This window comes from Myxocyprinus asiaticus, chromosome 34 (genome assembly GCF_019703515.2).
Source record: "Myxocyprinus asiaticus isolate MX2 ecotype Aquarium Trade chromosome 34, UBuf_Myxa_2, whole genome shotgun sequence".
Lineage (NCBI taxonomy): Eukaryota > Metazoa > Chordata > Actinopteri > Cypriniformes > Catostomidae > Myxocyprinus > Myxocyprinus asiaticus.
The window spans coordinates 24,988,921-25,001,602 of NC_059377.1; the positions used below are offsets into that span (position 1 = coordinate 24,988,921).

Genomic DNA, 12,682 nt, shown 5'->3' on the forward strand with positions numbered 1-12,682 from the left:
GTTATGATTCTGTGTTTTTACAAAAATGCAAGGAAAACATACTGCAATTATCCTTTACATAATGATTCTTATTAAAGTTACATATGTAAAATGCAGACCTGTATTAATCTCCAATGGGCTACTTTCAAAGTATACAGCATCAGACATAAAATGAGAATATAAGGAAGAATATCAGGATGTGTAACATGTTTAGTGGTACAGGGAGACAGAGACACTCTCTATTTACAAATATTCAGTGTAAAATGGCTAAATAAACCCATTTTTATAGTGACAAAATATATTACATACAGTAGACTATATTTCTATACTACCGGCAAGAAATATTTACTGTGAGTAGAGCTTTTCAGTTCACCTGCCATTGGCAGGTGTGGCAAAAAGTTCATTTGGACCTTGCCTCAATTTTATTTTTAGAAAAAGTAATCATTTTTAGGATTGGCTTGTACCAAGGACAATCTAATGCCTATTCTGTTCTTCTTATAAACTGGTGCAAACAGAAGACCATGTTCTTGGGTGGGAAATGATAAAAGCACTTCATCCCAGAGCTCACTCCTTCTCCCTCATTTCTCTTGGTCTGTGTCTCTCTCAAAATCAAATCAAATCACATTTATTGTCACACAGCCATATACACAAGTGCAATGGTGTGTGAAATTCTTGGGTGCAGTTCCGATCAATATAGCAGTCGTGACAGTGATTTGCTCCTTCTCTCCCGTTCTGTCTCTTGAGTGTGGATTTGCAGAGAGAGGGAGTGTTTTCACGCAGTACTGAGCCACTCTGGTCAGTGCACTTCGAGAGAAACACTGTCTTTGATCATCCACTCATCTTCTTCTCCTCTCTTATCACTCTGTGTCTACAGCTGCAGATTAAACACACTGTCACTGAAGCTGAGATCCAGAAACTCAAGAACAAGGTAAGATGCCGCCTAATGATTTTCTCTCCATAAATGTAAGCTACAAACCGGACTTTTTTCAAGTCTTATAATGTTAACTACAGTGCATTGCAGGGACAGAACAACTGGCATTTTCCATGAATAGGGTATAAAATAGAGCCTTTTAAACTATGGTCTTTTTTTCAGGTTTGCAGTTTTTGTAAACCTGTTATGTCTAAATAGAGTTAAAAACACAGATTTTTGTGATTTGTCTAGACATACACACCACATAAACATCAAATTAAACAAATATTTTATCAAAAAGAAAGAAAAGAAAAGAATAAGTGTCAGAAGTGGTAACAGGATTGCACATTTTGCCTAAATGAAGCTACAGTATCACTCAGTACAAGCTATCTAGATTGGGACCAAATGTTGTTTTTGTAGGTATTGATAAAATTGTATTTCCTTTTAAATAAAATTTTAAAAAGTATTTGTTTCATTTTTTTTTTTTTTTTTTTTTTTTACAATAACTTTAGTAAAAATGTTGCATTTCTTTTATTTTTATGGCCTTTTGGCTTTTTGGCATAGTGACTCGCCTCAATCCGGGTGGCGGAGGACGAATCTCAGTTGCCTCCGCGTCTGAGACCGTCAATCCGCACATCTTATCACGTGGCTTTTTGAGCGAGTTACCGTGGAGACGTAGCGTGTGTGGAGGCTTCATGCTATTCTCCGCTATTCTCCGCGGCATCCACACACAACTCACCACGTGCCCCACAGAGAGCGAACCACATTATAGCAACCACGAGGAGGTTACCCCATGTGACTCTACCCTCCCTAGCAACCAGGCCAATTTGGTTGCTTAGGAGACCTGACTGGAGTCACTCAGCACGCCCTGGGATTCAAACTCACGAACTCCAGCGGTGGTAGCCAGCATCTTTACTCGCTGAGCTACCCAGGCCCCGCCTTTGGGCTTTTTAATGAGGGAGGGAAAGTAGAGAGGTGACAGGAAATGAGAGGGGAAGAGTGGGAATGGGATCGGGAAAGGACCTCATGAGCAGGTCACCCACGATGCATCAGCACCACATGTCAAGAGCGCAGCCCGCTAGGCTACAGCTCTGACACAATGTTGAATTGTTGAGCTTGATTAATGCTGTCAACACATTAATTTCCATAAAAACTTCCTACCAGAATGGGACCTTATACATATATACATTCACAGTAGCGCCATGTTTGAATTTTGACGTGAATGAAAACGAGGCTGTGAGGGATAGACATTTTTGTCACTGTACATTTTTGTGCACGGGGGACCGAAATGACAAAAATAAATTAAGGCATGTTTTTTATAAAGTTTTTAAATAAAACTGCTCAATGGGGACTTTTAAGCTTTTACATTTAAGACATTACAGACACTACAATATGATTTCCTGTAAAGCTTCTTTGAAACGATGGGTATTGTGAAAAGCGCTATAAACACACACACACAAATGACAGTCTCTTCAGTATAAAGCTCCTAGATCAAATCTAATTCTCCACAGCTCATGTTTTCTGGAGTTTTTTGTCTATTTTTTATTTTTTTGTCTCTCTAGGAAAGATTTTTTTTTTTTCAATGTTTCAATCAATCAAGTCAGTCAAGTTTATTTTTATAGCACATTTAAAAAAACACCACATGTTGACCAAAGTGCTTTACACTAGAAAGATAAAAATAGAGCCACATGCAAACTCATGCACTATGAAAACATGAATAAAATATAATTACAGTACATCTAGATATGCTCATAGGCAATAGAGAAAAGATGGGTTTTCTAAAGAGATTTAAATGACTCTATTGTAGCACAGGATCTAATGTGGAGAGGCAGACTATTCCAAAGGTGAGGGGCAGCAGGAGAGAAGGCACATTCCCTCTTCGATTTCAAATGGGACTTAGGGACACTCAAAAGTAGGCTTTGCGATGACCTTAGAGGCCTTTGTCAGCGGAATGATCCAAAACACTTTAAACAAAAGTTCAACCCATTGAAGAGACTGTAAGTCTATCCCTCACAGGCTCATTGTCATTGCTGTCAAAAATTACAAGACTTCTAGGGGGGGACAGTCCAAAATTACCATTTTAAGGGGGATGGATCCTGACATTAACAGTACCTCCTTCCTGTATTAATCTTTTATTAGATAATAGTTCTCATTACCTAAACATGGAATTTGACCTTCTAATGCTAACACCTCTAAAAAGTAGTGGGATACAAATGTTTATACTTATCATAGAAAGTTTCCTTCTACACCAGACTATATAACATGTTATCATTAATAAACTGAGTAAGATCAGAACTGCATTCACTGGGCTCTTTCAGTCCTCTTGGCTCATATGAAACCTTTTGATATGACACGCCTATTTGTTTCTATATTTTTAATAAATCACTCCATTTGCTTAATCGTGTAATAATATTTTTTATTTGTAAAGCTGATGCACACAGCTTCTTATCTTATTAGTGAGAGATTTTGCTGGATTTTTGGATTTACTGTTTTTCATGTAATAGGCTCTGTTGATGATGTCTAGACATAGTTCTTAAGTCTCCACAGTCATGTTTAAACTTTCCATTTTATTCTGGTTCACAGATTTTGCTTATAAACACTTTACATATTAAAGGAATGTTCCGGGTTCAATACAAGTTAAGCTCAATCAAAAGCATTTGTGGCATAATGTTTATTACCACAAAAACTAATTTCGACTCGTTCCTCTTTTTCTTTAAAAAAAAAATCGAGGTTACAGTGAGGTCCTTACAATGGAAGTGAATGGGGACAATAAAAGTGAACGAGGGTTTAAAATGAGGAGAAATGTGAAGCTTATAATTTTATAAAAGCTCACATTAATTCTTCTGTTAAAACTTGTGTATTTTTTTTTTTTACAGTCGTTTTTGGGTTCTCTTCTAAAGTGAAAATAAGGCTTTGACATCATATATTTACACTTGTGCTCGTCTTCTAACGACTTGAGAGACTTCAGAAGACATGCCATGGGAACAGCGATGCTCCCTGGTTTTAACGGTGCATTGTGGGATTTTTTTAGGGAGCGAATGTTTCAGTGCACTGGAACGATTTTGCGAATGAGACAGCCCTAAAAATGGCCGACTCACTGATCAGTGCCCTGACTACTGAACTAAGGAACTGATTGAGATGCACCCAGAATATTTAGATGAAATTTTGTAGAGTGGGATTCCATTGGATAGTGAAAAATATGCTATTATATTATTGGTTATTAATTAATTTCCCCCACCTGTGTAGCCGTAGTGACCCCATCGGAAAAGCTGTTTTAGAGGCAGAGAAAGTTACTTCATTCTGATGAAAGATGATGAAACAAACATTTTGGAGAATAACATGCACTGATAAACTGTGCACAATAAGACCAGGAACATTTACTAAGAAAGTATATACTGAAGGCTCAATTTTGATTTCATTTTGGCTTTAATTTCTGTTATTCAGATAGTTCACTATATGCTACATTTTTGGGATGTTTACCTATTTAATTTATGGGAACAGATTCATACCTGTGTCCTTTTTTAACACACTGTTATATGTCATGACACATGCACGGTCCACTGTGCCACGGCTCAGACCTTCATTTCTTCTCTGCCCCTGCGTCCTGCTCTCTCTATTTAGCTGGCTGCAGTGGAAAAAGAGAAGGCACGATGGGAAAGAGAGAAGACACAGCTAAAGCAAAGCATTGAGGACAACAAGGAGAGGATGCTGAAGCTAGAGAGCTACTGGATTGAGGCTCAGACGCTGTGTCATACGGTCAACGAGCATCTGAAGGAGGCCCAGAGTCAGTATCAGGCCCTGGAGAAGAAGTACAACAAGGCCAAGAAGCTCATTAAGGACTTCCAGCAGAGGTACATTTCTACTAAGATGATTCAAAAGTACTTTAGTCCAAGAGAATAGTAATTACAGTTCAGGTTATTATAATATCAGCACAGTGCTGAATACAGAAGATGAGTGTCTTGATTATATGGTTATCGTTCTACCTCAAAAGCCCACAAATGAACTGATTACCATAAATGGCTGCAAAAGAGATTTTGAGATTTTAAATGAGCCGTGTTGCTTGGTTGTGCTTACAAAACCTAATGAACTGCCTTGCTGTCTACTGCCTACATGGGCAGCATCCTATCTGAAATGGAACCTCAAAAGTGACCGATTTGGAATGATCTACGTCTTCACGTGAAGTGCACAGGAGGCTCGAGCCACAGCTGATTTCAATAAGGTTTGGCTTTAGCATGTTGCTAAGCTAACAACATGACACTAAAGCAAGCATAAAAATACATAGCACACACAAATATTGGGTAAAGTAGATTGAACTGTTTTATCAATAATTTTCTGTATTAAATGAATGATAAGATTCATTTCTTTATATGGTTTAATTTACCATATTGGAACTACTGACGTTTTGGCATTAGCATGCTGCTAAACTAACAACGTGACACTCTATTAAACATAAAAATACATAGCACACACAAATATTGGGTATAGTAGATTGAACTACTTTACCAATACTTTTCTCTAACCACCAGCAAGCTTTCAAAACACAACATATACCTGTAACCAGCTACGCCAGTCTTTTCAGCAGGGTATATTTAAACTTAAAACTTAGATTGCTTAGATAGAAAACTCTCTCTTGTGTGCCTTGAGTTTAATCTTCATAATGCAGTGGGATCTGCAGTGCCATTTCTGTGTGACTGTTATTTCTACTAAATGAATCTCAGTGTGCATTTCTCTGCACAAGCTGAACTAAAGGGAACCGAGAGCAGCAGAGTGTGTGATGATCTTTGTGTCTATCTCAACTCCTCTCCTCTGGAGCCTGACTGCATTTAATTGTGGTTTCCCTTCAGGCATTAAAGCCATAGTTAGCTGCAGAAACACACTGTCTGTCCATGCTAAAAGCCTGAGTAAGCGGTCAGGAGATGGCATTGCTTGAGAAGTTTCCTAGTAGTCAGTGCTTTGATGGGTTCATTTTTTGTTGTTTGCATGATAATGAGACTGTCTGCTCTCTAAGCCTTTCAGAAGAGAGAAATAGGTAATGTAAGCATGTTTCACTGCCATTAATGACTACACACATATTTTTGACCTTTCTCTAAATCTGTGTGTGTTTCTTTCTGTGTTTCTTTCTATCAGAGAGATGGAGTTTGCTCAGAAGGAGGATGCAGAGAAGAAGAGGCTGGAGGAGGCAGAAAAGTCTCATTTGGCTGAAATCCAGAGTCTTCAAGTGAGGGTAATTATCCACACACACACACACACACACACACACACACACGTTGGTGCGTCTATCCTTCTGAGGACTCGCCATAGACATAATGATATTTATACTTTACAAACTGTAGATTCTATCCCCTAACCCTACCCCTAAACCTAACCCTCACAAAAAAGCATTTTTACATTTTCAAACAAACATTGTTTAGTATGTTTTAAGCTATTTGAATTATAAGGACACTAGAAATGTCCTCATAAACCACATTTATAGCGTAATACCCTTGTAATTACCAGTTTGTAGCCTAAAATGTCCTCATAAACCACCCAAACCAGTCCACACACGCACACACACAGATTCACTCCACTGCACCATTTCATAGTAACTGGCTAGTACTGCGAAATCATCCAAGAGTGCATGCCCATATGGAAAAGGGTAATTAAAACTGAGCAAGATTCTTAAAGGAATTGTTCCAAAACGCACATAAAGGCAGCATAAAAGTAATCCACACGACCCAGTGGTTAAATCCATGTCTTCAGAAGCGATATGATAAGTGTGGGTGAGAAACAGATCAATATTGAAGTCCTTTTTTTTTTACTATAAATTCTCCTCCTTGCCCAGTAGGTAGCGATATGCACAAAGAATGTGAATCGATAAATATTCATATGTTTCTCACCCACACCTATCATATCGCTTCTGAAGACATGGATTTAACCACTGGAGTTATGTGGATTACTTTTATGCTGCCTTTATGTGCGTTTTGGAGCTTCAAAGTTCTGGTCACCATTCACTTGCATTATATGCAAGTGAATCGTTGTTTGTGTTCAGCAGAAGAAAGTAAGTCATACACATCTGTGATGGCATGAGTGTTAATAAATTTGGAAAATATTTTCATTTTTGGGTGAACTATCCCTTTAAAGTATAATTTCTTTACAAATCAGACATCACTAGTTATCTGATGAATCCAAACAAGGAAAGCTTGGGCGGATGTCAAGATTATCAATGAATAACAACTTCAATTATATAATTATAAACTATAGCAAAACATTTATTTAAAAAATATTTATAGTTAGGGAGCTATGTAATAAGTGATTAAAAAATGAACATACAAAATTCATGGTAGAATCACTGAAATTTCTAACTTGTATGTTTAGGCAACTATTATCGAGATATGTTATATGATTCTATGTATTTTTTACAAACATAATTTTCATTTACATAAATTTTTCAGACCTGTATTTATCTCCAATGGGCTACTTTCATAGTATGAAACCTAATGTAAGTAAAAACAAACAAAATATAAGCAAGAAGGCAGATCTATGGATTTTTTAATATTCAGTTTTAAATATTCTTGTTTAAACTTTCTCAAATTATAGTATAGGTTTACCTCGTTTGTAGATACTACTTATAATAGCATGCTACATGTACTCTTGTGCAGATTGCTACTCTCGAGTCAGAGTTAATGCAGCTGATGAAACAAAATGGCATCCAGGTAAACAATAACAACAACAGTGCTGAGAGCCGAGCCCAGATGACTGAGAGACTGGCAGCCTTACAGTATCCAAGGAGAAGTGTCCATGGAGAGGGTGAGACATTTACACACACACCTAACCTTGTCACTGTCACCCAGTTGCTTATTAATTACTAAAATGATCATCGGTCTTCTGTTTGACAAGTGTCCTCAAAGCAGAGCTTCTAACACACAGACAATACATTACATACAGATGCACTTACATGCCAAGCCATACTTTATACTTCATACTTTGTACAGCTATAAACTATTAATATAGTGTTATGTGAAGCACCATGCAGAGACCAGATGGACATCATTTTATAATGTGATGGGAAACAATTAATATACATAGTAGGTGCACATATTTCCTTTTCAGTCTTTATTAGAGTTGTGCTTATCAGGAATATAAGAGATAATTAGAAGGGTTTCAGCTACTCAGGAGGGGAAATATGTCACACATCCAATATATCAAACCCATCCATAATCCTGATTTCCATGGCTTTTAGTTAAAGGTGAAGAAAGTGTGATTAATGTGCCACTAGCATCACTAAAAAGAATAGTAAAACATTATGACTGCTTTCAAACATGTTTTCTGAACACTCCCCCTGTCTTCCATGGGTCAGATAGCTTCGCCCCAAAATTGGTTGAGTCTGAAGTTGACATGTCGGGATGCTCAAACAAAAGGAGTTTTAACACTCTTCACCAAATCAGCCTGCCAGTGGCTTATTGTTGACTCAGTCCATGGGCAAACAATAATGTTTTAAATAAAATAATGCATGCCTGGTAGTTTACTGTTGACATCTGTTAAAAATGTAACAAATAAGCAAAGTGACATGTTAGCAAACAAGCTGAGGAAAAAAAAATTGGCTCCAGTATTGACTTTAGCCAACACCATATTTAATTTAACACAAATGAAAATATCTTAAGGCCCTAGAACACATTTTTCTATACATCATCAGCTGAATGATCAACATCCATGTACACAACAGTACGGCAAACTAAATTGTGTACTTACAACTTTCACAGCCTCGCCCGTGTCAGATTAAAAACGGCAACTAATCTAAAACCTCTATTTGTCACTTTCTGTGTACAGAGCGAGTACACAGCAGAGTACACAGTGTGTTATTCCTGTTATGGAACACTATCTCACTGTAATAAACTCTACAACCATTTTGCACTGTGCACCTCCATCCTCCCACTCTATGAACTCTGACCTTGGGGCTGCACACAAACAAGATATGTTAATGAAATTAAAACAGCACTGTTCATCTCAAACACTTGGTGCTTTACACTTCACACACTCAGTTTAATGGGTGCACTGGCCCTTCAAATACACCCATTCTGAATCCACCATGATCACTGATAAGAGCGGACAGCACTGCATAGCTGACTGGATGCATTGTGACTGAATGAGGGAGATTAAGGGGAAGTGCTGCCACAGGGACGGCTCTTCAGCAGGGAACCTCTCAGCCCTGTTTCAAACAAGAGCCTATTTCGTTTCAAATATCCATAAAGAGCATATGGCAGTACAAGACATCTTAACATAAGTAGCCGGACGTCTGTTGTAGGATTATGCTTTTTCATCAGCCTAAGGACAATATATTTGATAGTGGCATGCAGATTTTTGTCTTTATGTCCTTAAAGCTGCTGTGTCATTTTTAAATTACGTATAAATACTTTCTCCATCTTAAAGGGATAGTTCACCCAAAAATAAAAACTATCTCATCATTTACTCACTTTCATGCCATCCCAGATGTGTATGACATTCTTTTTTGAGCTGAACACATTTTTAGAAGAATATCTTTGCTCTGTAGGTCCTTTCAATGCAAGTGAATGGTGACCAGACCTTTCAAGCATAAAAGTAATTCATAAGACTCATTGATTTAATCTGTCTTCTGAAGCGATGCAATGGCTTTGGGTGAGGAACAGATCAATATTTCTATCCTTTTTTTACAATAAATCTCCACTTTCACTTTCAGATTGTGAAAGAATGTGAAAGTGAAAGTGGAGATTTGTAGTAAAAAAGGACTTAAATATTGATCTGTTTCTCACCTATACCTATAATATTGCTTCTGAAGACTAACCACTAGAGTCTTTATGTGCCTTTATGTGATTTTTGGAGCTTGAAATGTCTGATCACCATTCACTTGTTTTGTATGGACCTACAGAGCTGAGATATTTTTCTAAAAATCTTTGTTTGTGTTCTGCAGAAGAAAGTAAGTCATACACATCTGGGATGGCATGAGGATGAATAAATGATGAGAGAACTTTCCTTTTTGGGTGAACTATCCCTTTAATGCACATATGCAACCTTAATCTAGCCGTTTTACTGTAGGTTGATTTCTCCGAAAGTGTCAATACTGTGGCACTTTCAACATTGCTCTGTTTGCATAAGCGGGGCAAAATAGCAATATTAGTGCAATTAGTGATTTTGGGGGCGGGACTACCTGTTTGTTTGAACAATGACGGAGGAGCTATGACTATGTGCAGTCTATGTGTATAAGAATATATTATGTAATTCAAAATCTCTGTTTTTGCTAGAACTGGGTGAGCTATCAGGAGCCAGTGGAGCACAGATATTTTGCAGTTCTATAGAGAGAGATGAGAGCCTGGAAGGGAGGGTAAGACACTTTCACATACACAAACTGAACACACACACACATATCGAACTCCTCTAATGCAGGCAATGGATATTTAAGGAACACAGAGAGACAGATGCGCTGATAAAGAGTGGAAGTCAATTCTAATCTCATACTTAACAATTCGCGAGTGCCTGCAGAATATGGTAGATTCATATGTTTTCAGTATATTCTATTAACATTGAGTGCGTTTCTGGCTGCAGCAGTTTACTATTGAGTGTTAAAATAACTTCATTTGCACACATTTAGTGTTTCTAAAAGACTGAGTTTGAATGCATTTCCTGCATGTCCTGTTCCTCAGTCAAGTCTTTATACTTTATGTATAGTAAAAGGTGCGATCAGCAATTTTTGTTTATTTTACATTGAGCCTGGCAGTTGTCTTGGACTGACATCTAGCTGTGTGGATTCAGCATAATGCAATAGTTTTCAGTTACCAATGCCATTGTAGAAATGCATTATTTGCATCATTTATTTATTCCGTGAGCATAAGTGTCCAATAATAGGGGAGTTATTCACAGGGGGTTTGATCATGTGAACACTTAAGGCAACCCAGCTCCATGCAAAATAACAGCTTTTATTAGACAACTGAAATGAATGGCATCTACGTATGTAGAAGGTTTTGGTTATCTTACAATACATAGTGTATACTCTCCCAGAATCAAAAACCATACTGGGTCTAAGTGTACTAAGTGTTTGTCATTTTAATAAGCCTCAGCAGGAAAACAAAAGGAAGTACACTGGTGGCTCAGCAGAAACAGAAATGAAACAGCTTATTGTTGCAAAGTACAGATTGCTTTTAAGTGTCCTTCTTGGGTTTTTAAACCTCTCTGTCGATTCATCTATCTCTCTTTCTCTCCCTGTCTGCAGGGCTCTGGAGCTCAATCCTCCAGAGTGGCTGATGCCACAGAGGCCACACTCAGGCACCCGCAGCCTCAGCAGGGATCTGATAATGAGGGTAAATGCACCAAACCACTAATAACGGAATAAGACTCAATTACAAGGCTAATGAATTATGCTTAAGGCCCTAGAGCAAATTCCCAAACATAACATATTCAATGGAACACCCCCATAAATATCTATTTCAGAACAATTAGCTTTTTCATCATGAAAGCATCTTTGTTTAGCCATTTGTAGTATTTGTTAATAAGGTTTAAAAAAAAAAAGAATATGCCGTTTATAATTGTTGTATCTTGTTGTATGCTGACTTTCTCTATGTCTGATTTTTGTACATGGTCTTCAGCAGTTGTCAGTCAAGAGGATAAATCTGGCAAAAAACTTCTAGACTTGGGGTAATGTTTAAGCTATAAATATATTATGTTAAATAACATAAGGCATTTATAGTATTATAATATTCTCATATTAAAGGTATATTCCGGGTTCAATACAAGTTAAGCTCAATCAACAGCATTTGTGGCATAATGTCGATTACCACAAAAATTGTGTTAACCCCTTGGTTACGGTCGCTCACTCTCACAAGCTCTGCAGAACTCCCCATAGGAATGAATGGGAGATTGCCATGAACGGCTGGGTTTTTGGTAAAAATTTCTCAGAAATGCTTTTAAGGTGAGGCTTAGCGAATGGTCAATTCAACTTATAAAACTTGTGTATTTTTTGAGCTGTAAAGTTGTTTAATTCATTATTTTTACAGTTGTTTTAGGGTTTTAGAGTTTGCAGCGTGACTGGAAATTGATTGGAAATAACTTTACACAGAAATGTTTAGTAAGCGATTTTATCACAAAATATGTTAACTTGCATATTGTTTATGTCTTGTGGTTATAATTTAAAACAGTGAGTATTTTAACATTTACGGATTCACATTCACTTCCATTGTAAGTGCCTAACTGGAACCAAGATTTTTGCTTTTTTAAAGAAAAGCAGGGACGAGTCGGAATTAATTTTCATGGTAATCAAAATTATGCCACAAATGGTGTCGATTGAGCTTAACTTGTATTGAACCCGTAGTATTCCTTTAAAGTAGTTCACCTAAAAATTTAAATTCTGTGATCATTTACTCACCCTCATGCTTCTGCAATCCCATATGACTTACTTCCATGGAAAACAAAAGGAGATGTTAGGAATAATGTTAGGGATTAACAGCCTTAGTCACCATTCACTTTTATTGCATCTCTTTTTCTACACAATTAAAGTAAATGATGATTGAGACTAAACATTTTTGCATGCTTCTATTAATAGATTTGACTTATCCTCTCAGGTCTTCACTGAAGAAAAGTAAAGGGAAAGAGCAGTATCTGAAAGGATCTCCTTATAAAAGGTAAATACAGAGCACAGACCTAATATACAGTATCTAAAAACAAATGCATACCATAAAATAATTGTGGATCATAACAATGTCAGCATAAAAGCACTTTAGCTGAAGTCTCAGGAATTTTACTGTAGGTTCACACCTGATCTTAAAAACTGGGTTTTCTTAAACTGCGAGA

The 12,682-nt window shown here is 37.2% G+C and overlaps 1 protein-coding gene across 5 annotated transcripts in view; it reads left to right on the forward strand.

Moving 5' to 3' along the window:
* LOC127425292 (neurabin-1-like) overlaps positions 1-12,682 on the forward strand; it is a 73,447-nt gene that overhangs the window by 50,714 nt on the left and 10,051 nt on the right. For 4 of the 5 annotated variants that reach the window (XM_051671079.1, XM_051671082.1, XM_051671081.1 and 1 more), the window contains exons 8-15: positions 854-907; positions 4,511-4,740; positions 6,017-6,113; positions 7,528-7,675; positions 10,144-10,223; positions 11,109-11,196; positions 11,482-11,530; positions 12,454-12,513. In XM_051671079.1, the coding sequence (XP_051527039.1) occupies positions 854-907; positions 4,511-4,740; positions 6,017-6,113; positions 7,528-7,675; positions 10,144-10,223; positions 11,109-11,196; positions 11,482-11,530; positions 12,454-12,513 (806 nt within the window). The remainder of the gene's footprint in view (positions 1-853; positions 908-4,510; positions 4,741-6,016; positions 6,114-7,527; positions 7,676-10,143; positions 10,224-11,108; positions 11,197-11,481; positions 11,531-12,453; positions 12,514-12,682) is intronic. The other variant, XM_051671080.1, reaches the window with a different exon arrangement.